At 34.3% G+C, this 15,838-nt stretch overlaps 1 protein-coding gene across 1 annotated transcript in view; it reads right to left on the reverse strand.

Moving 5' to 3' along the window:
• The window catches only part of LOC121738852 (zwei Ig domain protein zig-8-like), a 50,323-nt gene that overhangs the window by 18,777 nt on the left and 15,708 nt on the right, over positions 1-15,838 (reverse strand). Inside the window, exon 2 of the mRNA XM_042131116.1 lies at positions 3,364-3,456. Within this exon, the coding sequence (XP_041987050.1) occupies positions 3,364-3,421 (58 nt within the window). The 5' untranslated portion in view covers positions 3,422-3,456. The remainder of the gene's footprint in view (positions 1-3,363; positions 3,457-15,838) is intronic.

Genomic DNA, 15,838 nt, shown 5'->3' on the forward strand with positions numbered 1-15,838 from the left:
AAATAAGATATTTATAGGTCACTGGCATTTATATCCTAAAATACGATATGAAGCACAGACTTTGTTAAGGCTAGACTATTCGGGCTTGCAATTGCCTACCTGTCCATTCGAGGAGAAAATTACGAATATATTGTATTCATATTTGCGAGCCGCACAATACCTGGCCAGATAGGTCGGGGAATATCGGTTTAGTCACGTACGGTAGCTATTTCATTAGAAATTACGGTTTATTTTATTAAGACGGTATCGATAGTTCAAGTTTTATTTAAATTTTTGTCTTATTATAATATTGTATTTATGTGGTCAAGAAGGCATCGTATCTGCAAGCTATGAGAGCTAAAAGCAGCCACATGGTGGACTAAAGCACTAGCTGTAAATAAATTACCTGAAGCGACCACCCAAGAATTTCTTGAAATTAGAATTTCTTCGCGATAGAGCCGACCCCACGTGAAGTGGGAAAGAGCTAAGAAGAAGAAGATATTGTATACAGTATTAAAGCTCGTCACCAATGGGCCTCGTCATTGTTACAAAAATCGGCCAAGTGCGAGTCGGACTCGCGCACGAACGGTTCCGTACCATTATAGAGCAAAAATAGGTAAAAAATATTTTTTTTTTTAATGAGAACCACCATTAATTATTTATTTTATTTAAATGTTATTATTAATTATTAAATTATAATTACAACTGAGTATTTTGTGAATATTTCAATGCCTACCTATTGCCATTATTGATATGAGCAAAAAAGACCAAAAAAATTAGGTTTGTTGTATGGGAGCCCCCCTTAAACATTTATTTTATTTTTAGTACTTATTTATTGTTATAGCGGCAATAGAAATACACAATCTGTGAAAATTTCAGAAGTCTAGCTATAGCGGTTCTTGAGATACAGCCTGGAGACAGACAGACAGACAGACGGACAGACATCAAAGTCGCAGTAATAGGCTCCCGTTTTTGACCGTTTGGGACGGAGTCCTAAAAATGATAGCCATAATAACAAGTAAGCCACGAGAGAAGATGTAATCTTATATCTTTAAACGAGCAATTCTTGTATATATATATGTATATATAATTGGAATCTCGGAATCGGCTCCAACGATTTTCATGAAATTTAGTATATAGGGGGTTTCGGGGGCGATAAATCGATCCAGAATTATTTTTAGAAAATGTCATTTTATTCGTGTTTTATGGAATACCGAGCAAAGCTCGGTCAAACAGCTAGTAAGTATATTATAAGAAATGTTTAAAATGCTAGCAACTTCAGAACACGATGATTCGATTCGGTATTGTTATTGGATGCCGATAGATGGAGATATCCGATAGCCAAGATATCGACGTGTAAAATGTTTGAAATATATTCCTGTATTCAACATAATATTACCGAATCTGATATTCGACATTGAGCTAGAATCTAGATGATGTTACTACTCGTATTACTCTTAATCTTAATGTTACAACACGGCAACACGTGTTTTTAGGGTTTCGTACCCAAAGGGCAAAAACGGGATCCTATTACTAAGACTTCGTTGTCTGTCCGTCCGTCCGTCCGCCCGTTCGTCCGTCCGTCTGTCTCCAGGCTGTATCTCAAGAACCGCTATAGCTAGACTTCTGAAATTTTCACAGATTGTGTATATCTGTTGCCGCTATAACAAAAAAAATACTAAAAACAAAAAAAAAAATAATATTTAAGGGGGGCTCCCATACAACAAACGTGATTTTTTTGGCTTTTTTCTCGATGTAAATACTGGCAACAGATAGGCACTTGATATTTTCCTAAAGGCCTTAATTATACATCTACTTCAATAATATTAAAATAAAATAAAAATTTAAGGGGGCCTCTCATACAAAAAACACAATTTTTTGGCCTATTTTTGTTCTATAATGGCATGGAACCCTTCGTACGCGAGTCTGACTCGCACTTGGCCGTATTTTTTTTAATTATCCAAACTAATGTAATAAGTGCGCAAGTTTATTTTGACTCTCCGTTATCTCTTTATGCATAACCGATGCGACCGATTGATAAACATGCTTTAACACTAGGCACAATAATTATAGTTTTAAGTTTTTACTGCGAGAAAGAAGTTGGCAACAACTATTTTACATATTAAATTCGACAATTAGGGGCATGTTTGCATGCACGACATCAAGTTCACGATGATTTTCCAATCAATATACATAATATATTGACTATTTAAACCACTCGAGCCCCTGTACTGTATAGTGTATACCAAGTCTGTAACACGAATTCGTGTTCCCTTCTTTCTTTTGGGACTTTGAAATGAACTCTCAGCTTTAAGACATTCTTTATATCAACTAGCAAAGACTTCGTGCACGAATATTAAAAAATTTACGGCATAGTTCAGCAGTAATAAGTGATAGTATCTAAACTTATGAAACACGAGCTTTTTCCCGCGGCTTCGCTCGCGTTAAGAAGTATAATTATATACAAACTTTCATCCCCTATTTTAACCCCTTGGAGGTGGAATTGATCAAAATCCTTTTTTAGCGGATGCCTACGTCATAATATCTACCTGCATGCCAAATTTCTGCCCGATCCAGGTCCAGTGGTTTGGGCTGTGCGTTGATAGATCATCATGGCAGTCAGTCATCTTTGAGTATTATATATTAGATTATTTTTAACTTGTTAAAACAATCGTTTTTAGCTACAAAAAACCCTTAAAATTTTTGTAATAGGATAAAAACCTAATTTTGTTTACTCCGAAACTCCAAAAAGTGTCAACAAAGCGTCAATTGAAATTGGAAGTGAAGAAGATTAACCTAAGCCCGATATTTAAAATGTATCACTCAATCATGATCTCAGCCTGGGCCGTATTTTCCGCACAATTTCTTTGCACATCTCTGAATAGCGTGATTAATCTATCTGATTAGCGTTCATTAATTTGCAACTGACAGCGTTAAAATTGAGAAAATTATGAGCGAGATTTATTCGCCCTTTTAAAATAATTTTACACCGTAAAATGTTGGTGAAATTTTATAACAGTTATCGAATGAGCCTCTGCTGTACCTACTTGAACTGCGCCTACTTGGACTGCGCCTACGCGATTTAGCGCAGTGTCAATGTAGGAATCATAATAATATTTTGTTTAGAATTAAATAATTTGCAATTTTCTGCTTATACACTGTGCACAATATTATAGAGTTTGTAATTTGATGTATAGTTAACATTTTTTTTTAACCTTTATTTATCAATAAAAATTACAAAAACATGTTACACGGCGCAATATAAGCTTATACAAGTTTTACCATTAACTACACGACACTCCCAGTCAATACTACGACTAGTCAGCTTTTGCGCAACAAAAAGCTATTTCACAAATGCTTTAACGAGATTAGGAACGTACTCACCAATAATACAAGCGAGAAAATGAACTGTGAAGAGGTAGGCGGCTGCAGTACGCGCCATCGCTCACAGACCCTCAGGGCAGAAGTTCATCGTTCCTGGAACAAAGCGTTAATAACTCCTCAAAGCCTTTGTTGTTCTTTTACACTGAGATCCATATAATACATGCTACATGAGTTCTTAATTACACTAAGTGGCTAATATCACTCGGCGTTAATATCACTTAACGTTAACTATCTTTGGTAATATCGCGTTTGACCCATAATTGACATGTACACTCACAAAATATTGACGTCGAAAATAATAAAATTATTATTTTCGATATGGATAATATTATGTCGTCAATGAACAATACATCGAAAAAAGTATTCTCAGCGATTAACAATATTATTATTAATAAGCGATGCCTATGTCGCAGCCGACTGGTTTAAATGGCCGTTCAATCAAACAGCTAGCCCTTTGACTGAACAACGACATTCAATCACACGTCTAGCTTTTCTTTTGAATATTTTAGTCGCTCAAAACGTTCAACACTAGAGCTGATTCAAAAGCCGCCGTCTAATTGAAGTAGTTCAGCGCGCACCGCTGCGGCGCTAGGTGCGTTTTATTTACAATATGGCATCAACTAGCAGGTGTTTGTTGGTGTTTGTGGTTGTTTTTCGGAAAGAAAGTAGTTAATAAAAGTTACAAGTGTTATTAAAGAGACAAAAATTGTCGAGGCACATACGAGTGAATTAAAATTTCAACAAATATTCGAGGAGAAATTACGGGATTATGAAATGGATGGACGCAGCCTTCCGCGAAAGGGGGGCTCGGGAGCACAGCCCCCCGTCAAAACAAAAACAAACACAATCCAGAAAGTCCAAAAGTTGGTTAGGTTAGGTTAGAACTTAGACCACAACACAGAGGGAGCCGAGCGAGCGCAGCGAGCGTGCTGCGGCAGCAGCCGGCGACCGCCTTTAAATAAAAGGGGGGCTCGGGGGGCACAGCCCCCCGCCAAAACAAAAACAGACCAGTTGGCTAAGCGTCGTCTAGCTGTAGTGTTGAACGTTGTAGTCAACAAGTCGGCTAAACGACGTATAGACGTGTGATTGAATGGCGTTGTTCAGTCAAAAGGCTAGCTGTTTGATTGATCGGCTATTTAAACCAGTCGGCTGCGACACCTATATCAAATTCCACAGTTTCATTTTTTTTAACTTAATCAAACAGTTGCAGCGGCATCCATAAGAGATCTTTTTTTAATGAGGGGAAAGGTAGATTTTGTATACTTTGATTCAAAAGTTAAGTTAAGGAAACAACCTTTGAAGAAAAAAAAAACAGAAATAAGTTTGTTTTACTTGCACAGTTTGTTATTTTTATCTATTTAACCACTTTGCTATGCCACTGCATGCGAGGTATGCGGGACACGAAAAAACATATTCACTTTCAATTTATTCCAACCGAATTTCACAGATACGAGATTTAAAAATAGAGAAACCAAATCGTTTTGTTGTTGTTAGAGTAACCAGCGTGTTTTGGCAATTTTTTCAAAAACAATTTTGCAACTTCGCATTATGCTTTGTTTACCGTGTACTCAATAAATTGCTGGTGCAGCAATATTTCATGTTGATGTATGTTGCTAGAACAATTTTGTTTTGAATTTTTAAATTTAAATTTACACCTCCACAGTTATATTTATTGCGAGTACGGCGGTTGTTAATCACCAAAGTCGATCAGTAATTTAATGGAATTCCCCGTTTCCCAATCTCGTACGTCTAGAATTTATGTAAGTTGTTCATGAACGTTATAATAATATTATGAATACTAATGTCTGTATTAATCATTATATTATTCAAGAAGCAAAATGAGCATTCATTTTGTCGAAACATAATACAAAGGTACGTTGGTACAAGGCTAGAAAAAAAACAGTGTAAGTCAGTCTATTTTCAGATCATCTAATAAAATTCCAAAATTTTGTTCAAACAAAATATTAACCAAGAGCAGATGGACAAAGCAAAATTATGAGTTTCTTGTAAGGTTGTAGTTACTATGGAACTCTAAAGGGCCGATGTCACCAAAAAAATGGAACGCATTCAGTGCACACTGCACACTGAACCGGTTCTATACATATAAACGCGTTTATAACACCGAGTTGCATTTTACCAACATAAACTAAACGCATTCATAGCAAATCCGAGTTTTATTTTCTGAACGCCCAATGTACGAGGTTTACTTCATAAAACCTGTTCAAGTCCTATCAGTGTATCATGGTGTATCGAAAAACAGAAACGAAAAAAATGTCAAGATGGTTTTGAAACGCCACATCAACTTACCGAACGCATATTCTGGCGTTTGGTAAGTTGATGTGTCGTTTCTTCGAATGGGACACTGTTGCACGCAAGTTTCCTTGGCCAAGATTAGGGAGAGAGATCACTCCTTATGTGAATGCGGCCTAGACGAGGGCACTCTAGACCACATTTTCTTCTCATGTCCAAGGAACCAACCTTCCCTGTATGATATCCTCCCCCCTACAATTCCTCGCCGTATCAATCTAAAATCTGTTTTGTACTTTGTAAATACTCCATATTTTGTTGAAATTTTATGTAAGTACATAATATATTCATACTGACAAAATAAAACTGTGAGGTGTATAGTACTAACCCTAAATATTTGTGCTTGTTCTAGATTTTTCAACATCCGTATGCGTCTCAAATTATACCTTGTTTCTTCACAAAACCAACCCATCGTAAAGCAGAGTCACATCAACCACTTTGACATTGGCAAAAGCATTGGCACTACGGAGCCATTTTTAAAAAGTTTTTAAATGAACGTGGTATAGCTCATCAGTAAAATCATTGCGTGTCGTCACGTAAACTTAGATTTATTGATCGCGTTCAAAAGAGGATTGTGAAATCCATTTGAAACAAAACGTGGACACGTTCAATGAGAACTAAGTTTTATAAAACGAAGTTTTAAGTGTGAATGGTGAAATCCCACCTTAAAATTATGAAAATTATAGCTTATTATCGTATAGCCCAATCGATAATCTAATAATTTTCTGAAACAAATTCTTAAAAATTAAAAAGGTTGCAAAAAGTATCAACATTATTATTTTTAACAAAAAATTAAAACCTACTTCCAGGGTAAAAACAATAAAAATTTATAATGAACAAAAAATATTAAATAATTTAATAATTCTTACTCTTTGAAGTGCCTTAGGCATAATTCTGTTAAACCTCTACTATTTCTGTACACGATCTTCATTATTTTGAAGACGGTATCAGCTAATAATACTAAGTTCTATGACAAAATATTTTTTATATTTAAAACTGGTACCGACTTCAAAATAATGAAGATATTGTGTACTTACAGAAATAGTTGAGGTTTAGGAGAATTATGCCTAAGGCACTTCAAAGTGTAAGAATTATTAAATTATTTAATACTTTTTTGTTCATTATAAATTATTATTGTTTTTACCCTGGAAGTCAGTTTTAATTTTTTGTTAAAAATAATAATTTCACTCTTTTTAGTCATTTATAAGGTTTCCTGTACATACTAATGTGTTATGCAGGTTATGCTTAGTGACTTTGGATCCAGGATACACTTTCATGATTATGAGAACTCATTGTCTGAGATCAATACCACTTCAGAATTATTGCTTAAGCAACTCCAAGCATATATAATATATCATTGTATAATAATTATGCTTGGCGTTAATCAAGCAATGATAAAATTAATGTTCATACGCCTGTCTTTAAAGGCTCTAAAGTTCTGTTCAGTGACTTTCTTTCTATTATTACACTAATGAAAACTCATCAGATCAACATAATATAATATTATGCTCGAATATAACTATAATCGTCCGTATAAATTTTAAGAAGATTAGCATACCTCAAAGATCTCATGATCAAATTGCTAACTTGGTAACCTAAACACCAAGGTCCAATCATTTACATTGAATCAACATTATAATTTATTAAATCGTTCGACACATTCGGGTTTCAATCTTAAAGACGATTAAAAGTACCAACAATAGGGTTATAATTAGATAATTCACGGTCTGGTGACTGGTAGTAGTGATGATAATGATGATGATGAATGTAACTTGCATAGTAGCATATGCTTTCAGTTCTTAAACCAACTCCGAAAGCCGCAAACTTGTATTTATAAGGAATCCGGAGTTCTCTTAGCACCTTCGGAACGGGGAACCATGGAATATTATCTAACTAGATGTCCCGCGGGGCTTCGCCCACGTAAATTAGGAATTTTACAGAAACCGTACATTTTCCCATAAAAAATGTTTCCCCCGTCGTATTAGTCTTAGCGTGATAATATAATATAGCCTATAGTCTTACTCGATAAATGATCTATCTAACACTGAGATAAGATTTTAAATCGGACCTGTAGTTCCTGAGATTGACGCGTTCAAGCAAACATACTCTTCAGGTTTATAATAATAGGTAGGTATAGATTTTTTTTTAATTATCGCTTGACAAACTCGAGTCTCGATCTAAAAGACTATGAAATGGTATAATATGATAGTGATGATGATGATGATGATGATGAATGTAATTTGCATAGTAGCATATGCTTTGTGTTCTTAAAACAACGCTGAAACTCCAAAACTTGTATCTACAAAGAACCAGGAGTTCTCTCAGCACCTTCCGATCCACGGTATACCAGGTATATCTCGATGCACAATCTAACTTGTTAGTAGCATATGCTTAGAATACTTCTCACGAAACCGAAGTCACCACATGTTTCCCTATAAGTTTCGAGGAGTTCCCTCGATTACTTATGGATCCTTCATCAGATCACCACTTTTGTGAATATAATACCAAATTGGGATGATACCCTATAATACCAAAAGAAAAATTTTGAAAATCGGTTAACAAACGGCGGAGTAATCGTTAAATATAAGAAAACGAACATAACACCTCCCCCATTTTGAAAGTCGGTTAAAATTGTAGCCTATGTGTTATTCTGATGTATAAGCTATATTATTGTAAAGTTTCATTAAAATCCGTTCTGTAGTTTTTGCGTGAAAGAGTAACAAACATCCATACATCCAAACAAACTTTCGCCTTTATAATATTAGTAGGAAGGATTACAAAATCTTGCTTTTTGGTAGGATATGCTTAGGATACTTCTCATATAATCGAAATCACTATATGTTTCCATATACATTTTGAGGAGTTCCCTCGATTTCTCAATAATGTATGGTGGAATAGTGGTGATGATGATGATGATTAATTAAATTTGCATAGTACTATATTATGCTTTCAGTTCTTAAGACAACGCCGAAACCCTGATTGACATAGCGATCTATCAACGCACAGCTCAAACCACTGGACGGATCGGGCTGAAATTTGGCACGCAGGTAGATATTATAACGTAGGCATCCGCTAAGAAAGGATTTTGATAAATTCGAACCCCAAGGGGTTCAAATAGGAGATGAAAGTTTGTATATAATAATACTTCTTAACGCGAGCGAAGCCGCGGGCAAAACCTCGTGTATCTATAAGGAGTAATGAGTTCTGTTCACCACCTTCGAATCATGGTGTATCCTGGTGCAAAATCTTACTTTTTGGTAACATATGCCTGAAATACTTCATATGAAACCAAAAAAACCACATGTTTGCATTTGAATTTTGAGGAGTTCCCTCGATTACTCATGGATCCCATCATCAGGTCACCACTTTTGTGAAAATGGGACCAAATTGGAGTGAAACCTAATATAACAAAACAAAAATTTTGAAAATCGGTTCACAAACGGCGGAGTAATCGTTGAACATACATAAAAAAAAAAACATATCCACAGCCGAACGTAATAACCTCCTCGTCTTTGGAAGTCAGTTAAAAAGAGCGCAATAACACTGATTGCACATGGTGCAGTGTGTATATATTCGTAGAGCGCCGATGAGATGGTATTAGAGTGGCTCGAGATCTATAGGGGGTATTTGTGGTTTAGTATAAGTAACAACCCCTCTTTTAGAATATGGGGTAATATACTCTTCATTCTAATTCCTAAAAAAATATTTATACAGGGTGTAACAAAAATAAGTGATAATACTTTAGGGTGGGTACGTGTTCCTTGTAGAGAGTTCACTGTGAAAGTAGCAGCGCTGAAAGACCAAAATTTTTTTTCACTTTTGTATGCAGAAACTCGTGACTCTCGGGCCCTTGCCCATACAAAAGTGAAAAAATTTTTTCGTCTTTCAGCGCTGCTACTTTCACAGTGAACTCTCTACAAGGAACACGTACACACCCTAAAGTATTATCACTTATTTTTGTTACACACTGTATACAATTTAAATTTAGTGTGAATAAAATTTAATAAAACTTGTAAGTATCGTCATTACCTTAATTGTAATACTTACTTATATTGTAATACTTATAATTATTATAATATATATGTATAATACTTATAATTTGATTATTCTCACAATTATTCACACATGTAGTCATAATAGTAACCAATACAACAATTTGCAGAACTTAGAAGAGTTTTTAAAGAGATTTCGGAACAAAATATTTTCATCATTTGAGATTTTTATTTATTTAGTTTGTAGAAATTTCTGGCCAAACAATAATACCGCGGGCTACACCTATAAATAATAATTTCTAGATTTTCTAGAGCAAAAAGTTTTATTGCGCGTCACAATATTTTTTCATCGCGACGAAAAATTTTGAGCTGAAAATTGGCTATTCATGTCCTAATCCGTTATTTATGGAGATCTATGAATTCGGCATTTGGTTTTTGAAACTGAGCGATTTTGGAAATATTGCTCTGTAAATTTTGAGCTTAGTAGTTTTTCTGCTGAAAATAAGTTCCATTTAAGACTATTATTTTCGACTTAATTAAATTAGAAAGAAAGAAAATAATTGAAGACGTGAGTGGAGGAATCGAACAAGTAACATTTCGTAACATACGGTCAATAACTCATTTTTTCCCTAATTATTTTAATAAAACTTGTGACTTATCTACTTCATAACCAAGCTAATATATCTGGCTACACATATAATCCATACTTCTTCTATTTCAAATATTTTTTTCGGCCCTAAAGCCTCCATTAACACAAAAAAACGGGAAGTTTTTTCATGTTACTTATTGTGTAAATTTATGTGTTGTGTACAATTTTATAAAAAGTTATACCAATGATTTCCAGTGTACAAGGTCGGATTTCATTGTTTTTGCAGACAATGCTATAATATTATAGCTCTTATTTACATCTTTACAACAAAACAATAACTCAGCTACTATTTCATGGCCCTCATTTATTTTACAACATATTTTTTCCATTTACTTAAATAAGACTATATAAATAAAATAATTTCTCTTTTGAATAAACGTTAATTGCGAAACGCTTGACTGAAGAATTTTGTACATCTGTTTTTGCAAGAAATAGACCAAAGTAAAGTAACCTCAACATGAATATTCACAGTACTTCATAGAAGTGGTACAATTTGTACGTATTTTCGCGTAAACAAGACGGATCGCTTCCTAACGATTCATCATACTTAGCGTCTTTTCTGGACCATCTTCTTGTATTAACATGCTATACTATCATTTATGAGTACGTTTAGGTAAGTCTCATTAAATGGATCATAGAAATTATTGTATACATGTAAAAACTACCTACAGTCTACAGATAATGTTAATGTAGATCTAGTTCAAATTTCTCATTTCTTTTTATATAAATAGGAAATGGCCTGTACGTAATTATACAAGGTTGAGCCAAATTTCTTAAATTTTATCCTAGATTCTAGATCATTAAGCCCTTAATTCAAAACGTAAGAAAAAAATCGGCCAAGTGCGAGTCGGACTCGCGCACGAAGGGTTCCGTACCGTTATAGAGCAAAAATAGGCCAAAATTGTGTTTTTTGTATGAGAGCGCCTTACTTTTTTATTTTATTTAATACTATTAATATTTATTAAAGTACAGTTATAATTTAAGGCCTTTGTGAAAATTTCAAGTGCTCACCTAATTTTCCCCGTTTTTCCCCATTTTCTTCTGTTTCTTTGCTCCTATTGGTGGCATCGTGATGTTATATAGCTCAAGTCTTCCTCGATATATAAGATAATCCAACAAAAAACGAATTCTTCAATTCAAAGAAGTAGTTTCACAAATTCTTTAGCTTTATAATACAAGTATAGAATAAATAATATGATTTTCCTAAACTTTAAGCCCACTATTTATAAGAAATGGTAAGTCGTATGAAAAAAGTGTCTTCATATTTTTTGTAGAGAATTCTATGATCTACACTCTTATCCTACCTATTTTTGTGATAAAATGTACAGTTTGGGAAAAAAACGGGAAAAACCTCATTTTCCTGCCTTTGACCTTGAATAAATTTTTTAGCACAAGGAGACTTTTGAGGTTTTATTTGTAATAGTGTATTTAACGTCTCTACCAAATTTCAGCTCTATGCTAATTATTCCGAGGTCGAATGTTTATTTTCCTGGGGTATTATATTAAGCTTTGTGAACTTATCAGGTAGGTCTGAGAATCAGTCAACGTCTTATTCTCATACAAAATAAAGGTGTATAATATGATATTGAATGTACCGTAACTTCTTGGTGGAAATTCATGTTTCACAGTAGGTAATAATATACACTTTTCATGCACTTTTTCCGCTTTTATTAATAAACAATTATGTTTTACACGACCGGTTTTATGAAAATAAAAGTGTAACAATCCTTAATCACGGTATTGATTTTTTGTGACAGCAACTTTGGAGTTTCGGTCGCGGTTATAGGACGTGTCAAGTTCTGAAGGTCTACCTGAAATTCCAGAAAGAGTAAAACTTAATTTCAAAGCTGATATTCTACGCGGTAAGTCGAGGAGTCTCGTCTTCCAGTGCCGGACATTTTTGACAGCTGCCAGACACCCTTAATATTAAACTTTGAGCAGTGGGAAGCAATTGTTATATATTATTATACTTCTATATAATAATAACACTAGCTATTTTACCGAGCTTTGCTCGGCATTCGATAAAACACTATTAAATGACACCCTATATACAAAATTTCATGAAAATCGTCGAAAAATGAATATATATATTACAAACTTTCATCCCCTATTTGAACCCCTTGGGGTTGGAATTTATCAAAATCCTTTCTTAGCGGATGCCTACGTTATAACATCTACCTGCATGCAAAATTTCAGCCTGATCCGTCCAGTGGTTTGGGCTGTGCGTTGATAGATCACTATGTCAATCAGTCAGTCACAATTATATGGAAGAACAACGTTTGACAGATCAGTTAGTTTTGATAATAATATAATGAACCAATAATCCAATGTTAATATTATTCTTATACGTCATACACAAATACCTAAGTGTAATACGCCAGTAAAGTAACATTTACAAAATATTATATTAATACGTTGCATTCAGAAAATTTTAAATATTATGTTAAGAGCTGCTTTTACCAACCTACTTTACTGAAAACTTTGAAGCAATGTGAACTGTGAATAAACGAAAAACATAATTAAATATTTCCATTTTTAAAACAGTCGTTATTAAGAAAAATCTAAAATTAAATTTCTCAGAAAGAACTGCTCCTGCTACGAAAATAGGTTAGCTCAGAAAATAAGCGCTACGATGGATTAAAAATCTGGTGTCAACATCCATAAAAAGTAAAATTCTTCCTGAATTATAAGGAAAATTCTCGTGACAACGTACACAAAATTGTAATTTCAATACCGTTATGATTAAAGCAGAGTAGACAGAATAAAAGGGAGTTTTGAAATTTTTAGTTGCAGTTTCTACTTAATTGTTTGTATGTTATTTAAAGCGTTTTAGTATTTTTTTTAAGCGATAGCATAAAAGAGGTTGACATTGAATCTGATTTTATAGTTTTAACACATAACATTAATTTGAGTTAAAAATAACTGAAAAATGGTCTGCATACAATATTTTACTCTTAAATCCCTCCATTTAAACAAAGTCAATATTGGCCGAGCACTAAAGATATTAAAGCACGTTTTAACAAAGAAAGCATGGAAAATCTTTAAAATGGTGAAACAAAATTAAAGTTAGTACAGTTAACTCGAAAAGGCTTTGTTCATCTGAAATATAGTTCGCGTTAGAGTTTTATTTTTCTTAAGCCTTTGATTCCGTGTAAAATATGAGAGTAGAGATTTCGTTGCCTGAAACAATGAAAATAGGTACCTAAAGATTACTGCCATTAGTAATGTTCACTTTCCTAAATATGAGTTACGGTATTACTTATTACAATAACCTTAAGGACTCTTCAAAAAAACCATATTATGCAGACTTATAAGGATATTTTTGCATTTATAATATTACTAGCAGCTGTTGCCCGCGACTTCGTCCGCGTGGACTTCAGTTTATAGTGCGCGGTGTCAATAAAATTGGTGTCAAAAGCTTTTTCGAAACCCTGGTACCCCTTAAATCAAAATACCCAAAACAGTCGTGTAGTGTGCACATAATATGTTTTTTTTAAATTAAACTTTTTTATACCAAGCTTATTTAGCGTTACACAACTTAGGTGCATTACACAACTTTAGCTTTGCCCAATACCCATAGGCCATAAACTATTTAGTATTTATTATTGGTAGACTGTTGTTTCTGATATCTGTTGGTACGTGAGTTATTCAATAACATACTATAACAATCGAAAGAATCGAAATATTAACTCAACATGGTACCACCTCTTATAGAAATACATATGAGCAAGCGATAGCGCGATCTAGGCGACTCTTGGCGCCATCTGTTCTAGTTTTTGGAACTAACTTAATTTGAACAAATTTACGCATAAACACCCCTTACAACTCCTTTTTCCAGTAAGAAGTAGCCTATGTCTTTTCTCAGGCTTTAGACTATCTGTGTACAAAATTTCATTACAATGGGTTCAGTAGTTTTGGCGCTGTTGTTTTTGAATTTGATATCTAAGTTGGTAGGTGAGTTATAACTTAGTAACGTGTATAACAATCGAAAGAATCGAAAAATCTAACTCACCATGGTACCACCTCTTATAGAAATACGCATGAGCAAGCAATAACGCGATCTAGGGGACTCTTGGCGCCATCTGTTTTGAGTTTTTGGAACTAACTTAATTTGACCAAATTTACGCATTTTCACCCCCTTAAAAACCCCTTTTTCCAGTTAAAAAGTAGCCTATGTCCTTTCTCAGGCTTTAGACTATCTGTGTACAAAATTTCATTACAATCGGTTCAGTAGTTTTGGCGTGAAAGCGAGACAGACAGACAGACAGGCAGACAGAGATACTTTCGCATTTATAATATTAGCATAGATATAGATTTCATAATGGCGCAGACGCAGAGGTATAACAACTGCTGTCACAAAAAGAAACCTGCGATATTAATTCGGCCACATGCAAAATAATATTAAATAGACATTGAATTGATATTATTGATGGAAGGGTGTGAGTATAATAACCTCCTCATTTTTTTGAAGTCGATTAAAAATGTGTCGCTTAATTGACTCTTTTCAAGATTAGCTGGGTGACTTTAATCGCCAAATCAGCCTTGTAGGCCATGTATAATTTTTTCGCTACCAATTGTGGTCAATTTACGTTTTTTCCGACATCAATAGTGATTAGGCCGGGTTGTGTGAATGCAGATCGTCGATATATTTGTGCTGGTAAATATTTTTTCTAAAGGCTTCCTTTAATGCTCGCATGTGGAGCGTCGTCGATAGTAATCAATCATCTCTGATGTACTTTAGATGGGGGGTTTTTATACACTTGTATAATGCCCCACATTTTACCATATCAAAGGTTTATGTTAGAGGCTAAGATCGAGTTAAAAGGAAATATATTATACAATACCAGCAGGGCTAGCATGGCTAACATTAGTCATGGGAGAGAATCGACATACTGACATATTTTATCGACAAAATGGCGGATTTCCATTGTCTATCACTTTGTCTTATCTAACTGTCACTTTGTCTATTATTCCGTAGAAGGAAACTTTTCTATGGTGACCATGCTACGCCTGCAGATGACGCCCGCAACTCCGTTGCGCCAAAATTCGTTTATCACGTACATTTTACTGAATAAAAAGTGTCCCATGTCCTTTTCTAGGACTCAAATTATTCCCATACCGAATTTCAGCAAAATCGGTTTAGCGGTTTGGGCCTGAAGAGGTAACAGACAGCCAGACAGACAGACTTTCTCTTTTATAATATTAACCCATCAATCCCCATAAGCTCACCGGTGAGCGAGATTAGATTTTTGCGAGATTTTTCCAGGATAAAAAGTATCCTATGTAAATTTCCTAGGACTCAACATATTATCCCCAAACCAAATTACTGCAAAATAGTGCCAAATAGGCTATTCATAACTTTTTTTTTAGATTCTCCAAGTTAATCGGTGGATAGTCTATTCGTCACTTATCAGGAAGTGTTGAACCAGGCCCTTAGTATGGAAAGAATGATATTTACAATCATTCTGATTCTTTTACCTTATCACGTTTAAATTAATTTTAGTATAGTGCTGCTTATTTAAATATC

This window comes from Aricia agestis, chromosome 2 (genome assembly GCF_905147365.1).
Source record: "Aricia agestis chromosome 2, ilAriAges1.1, whole genome shotgun sequence".
In the NCBI taxonomy this organism is placed as follows: Eukaryota; Metazoa; Arthropoda; class Insecta; order Lepidoptera; family Lycaenidae; genus Aricia; species Aricia agestis.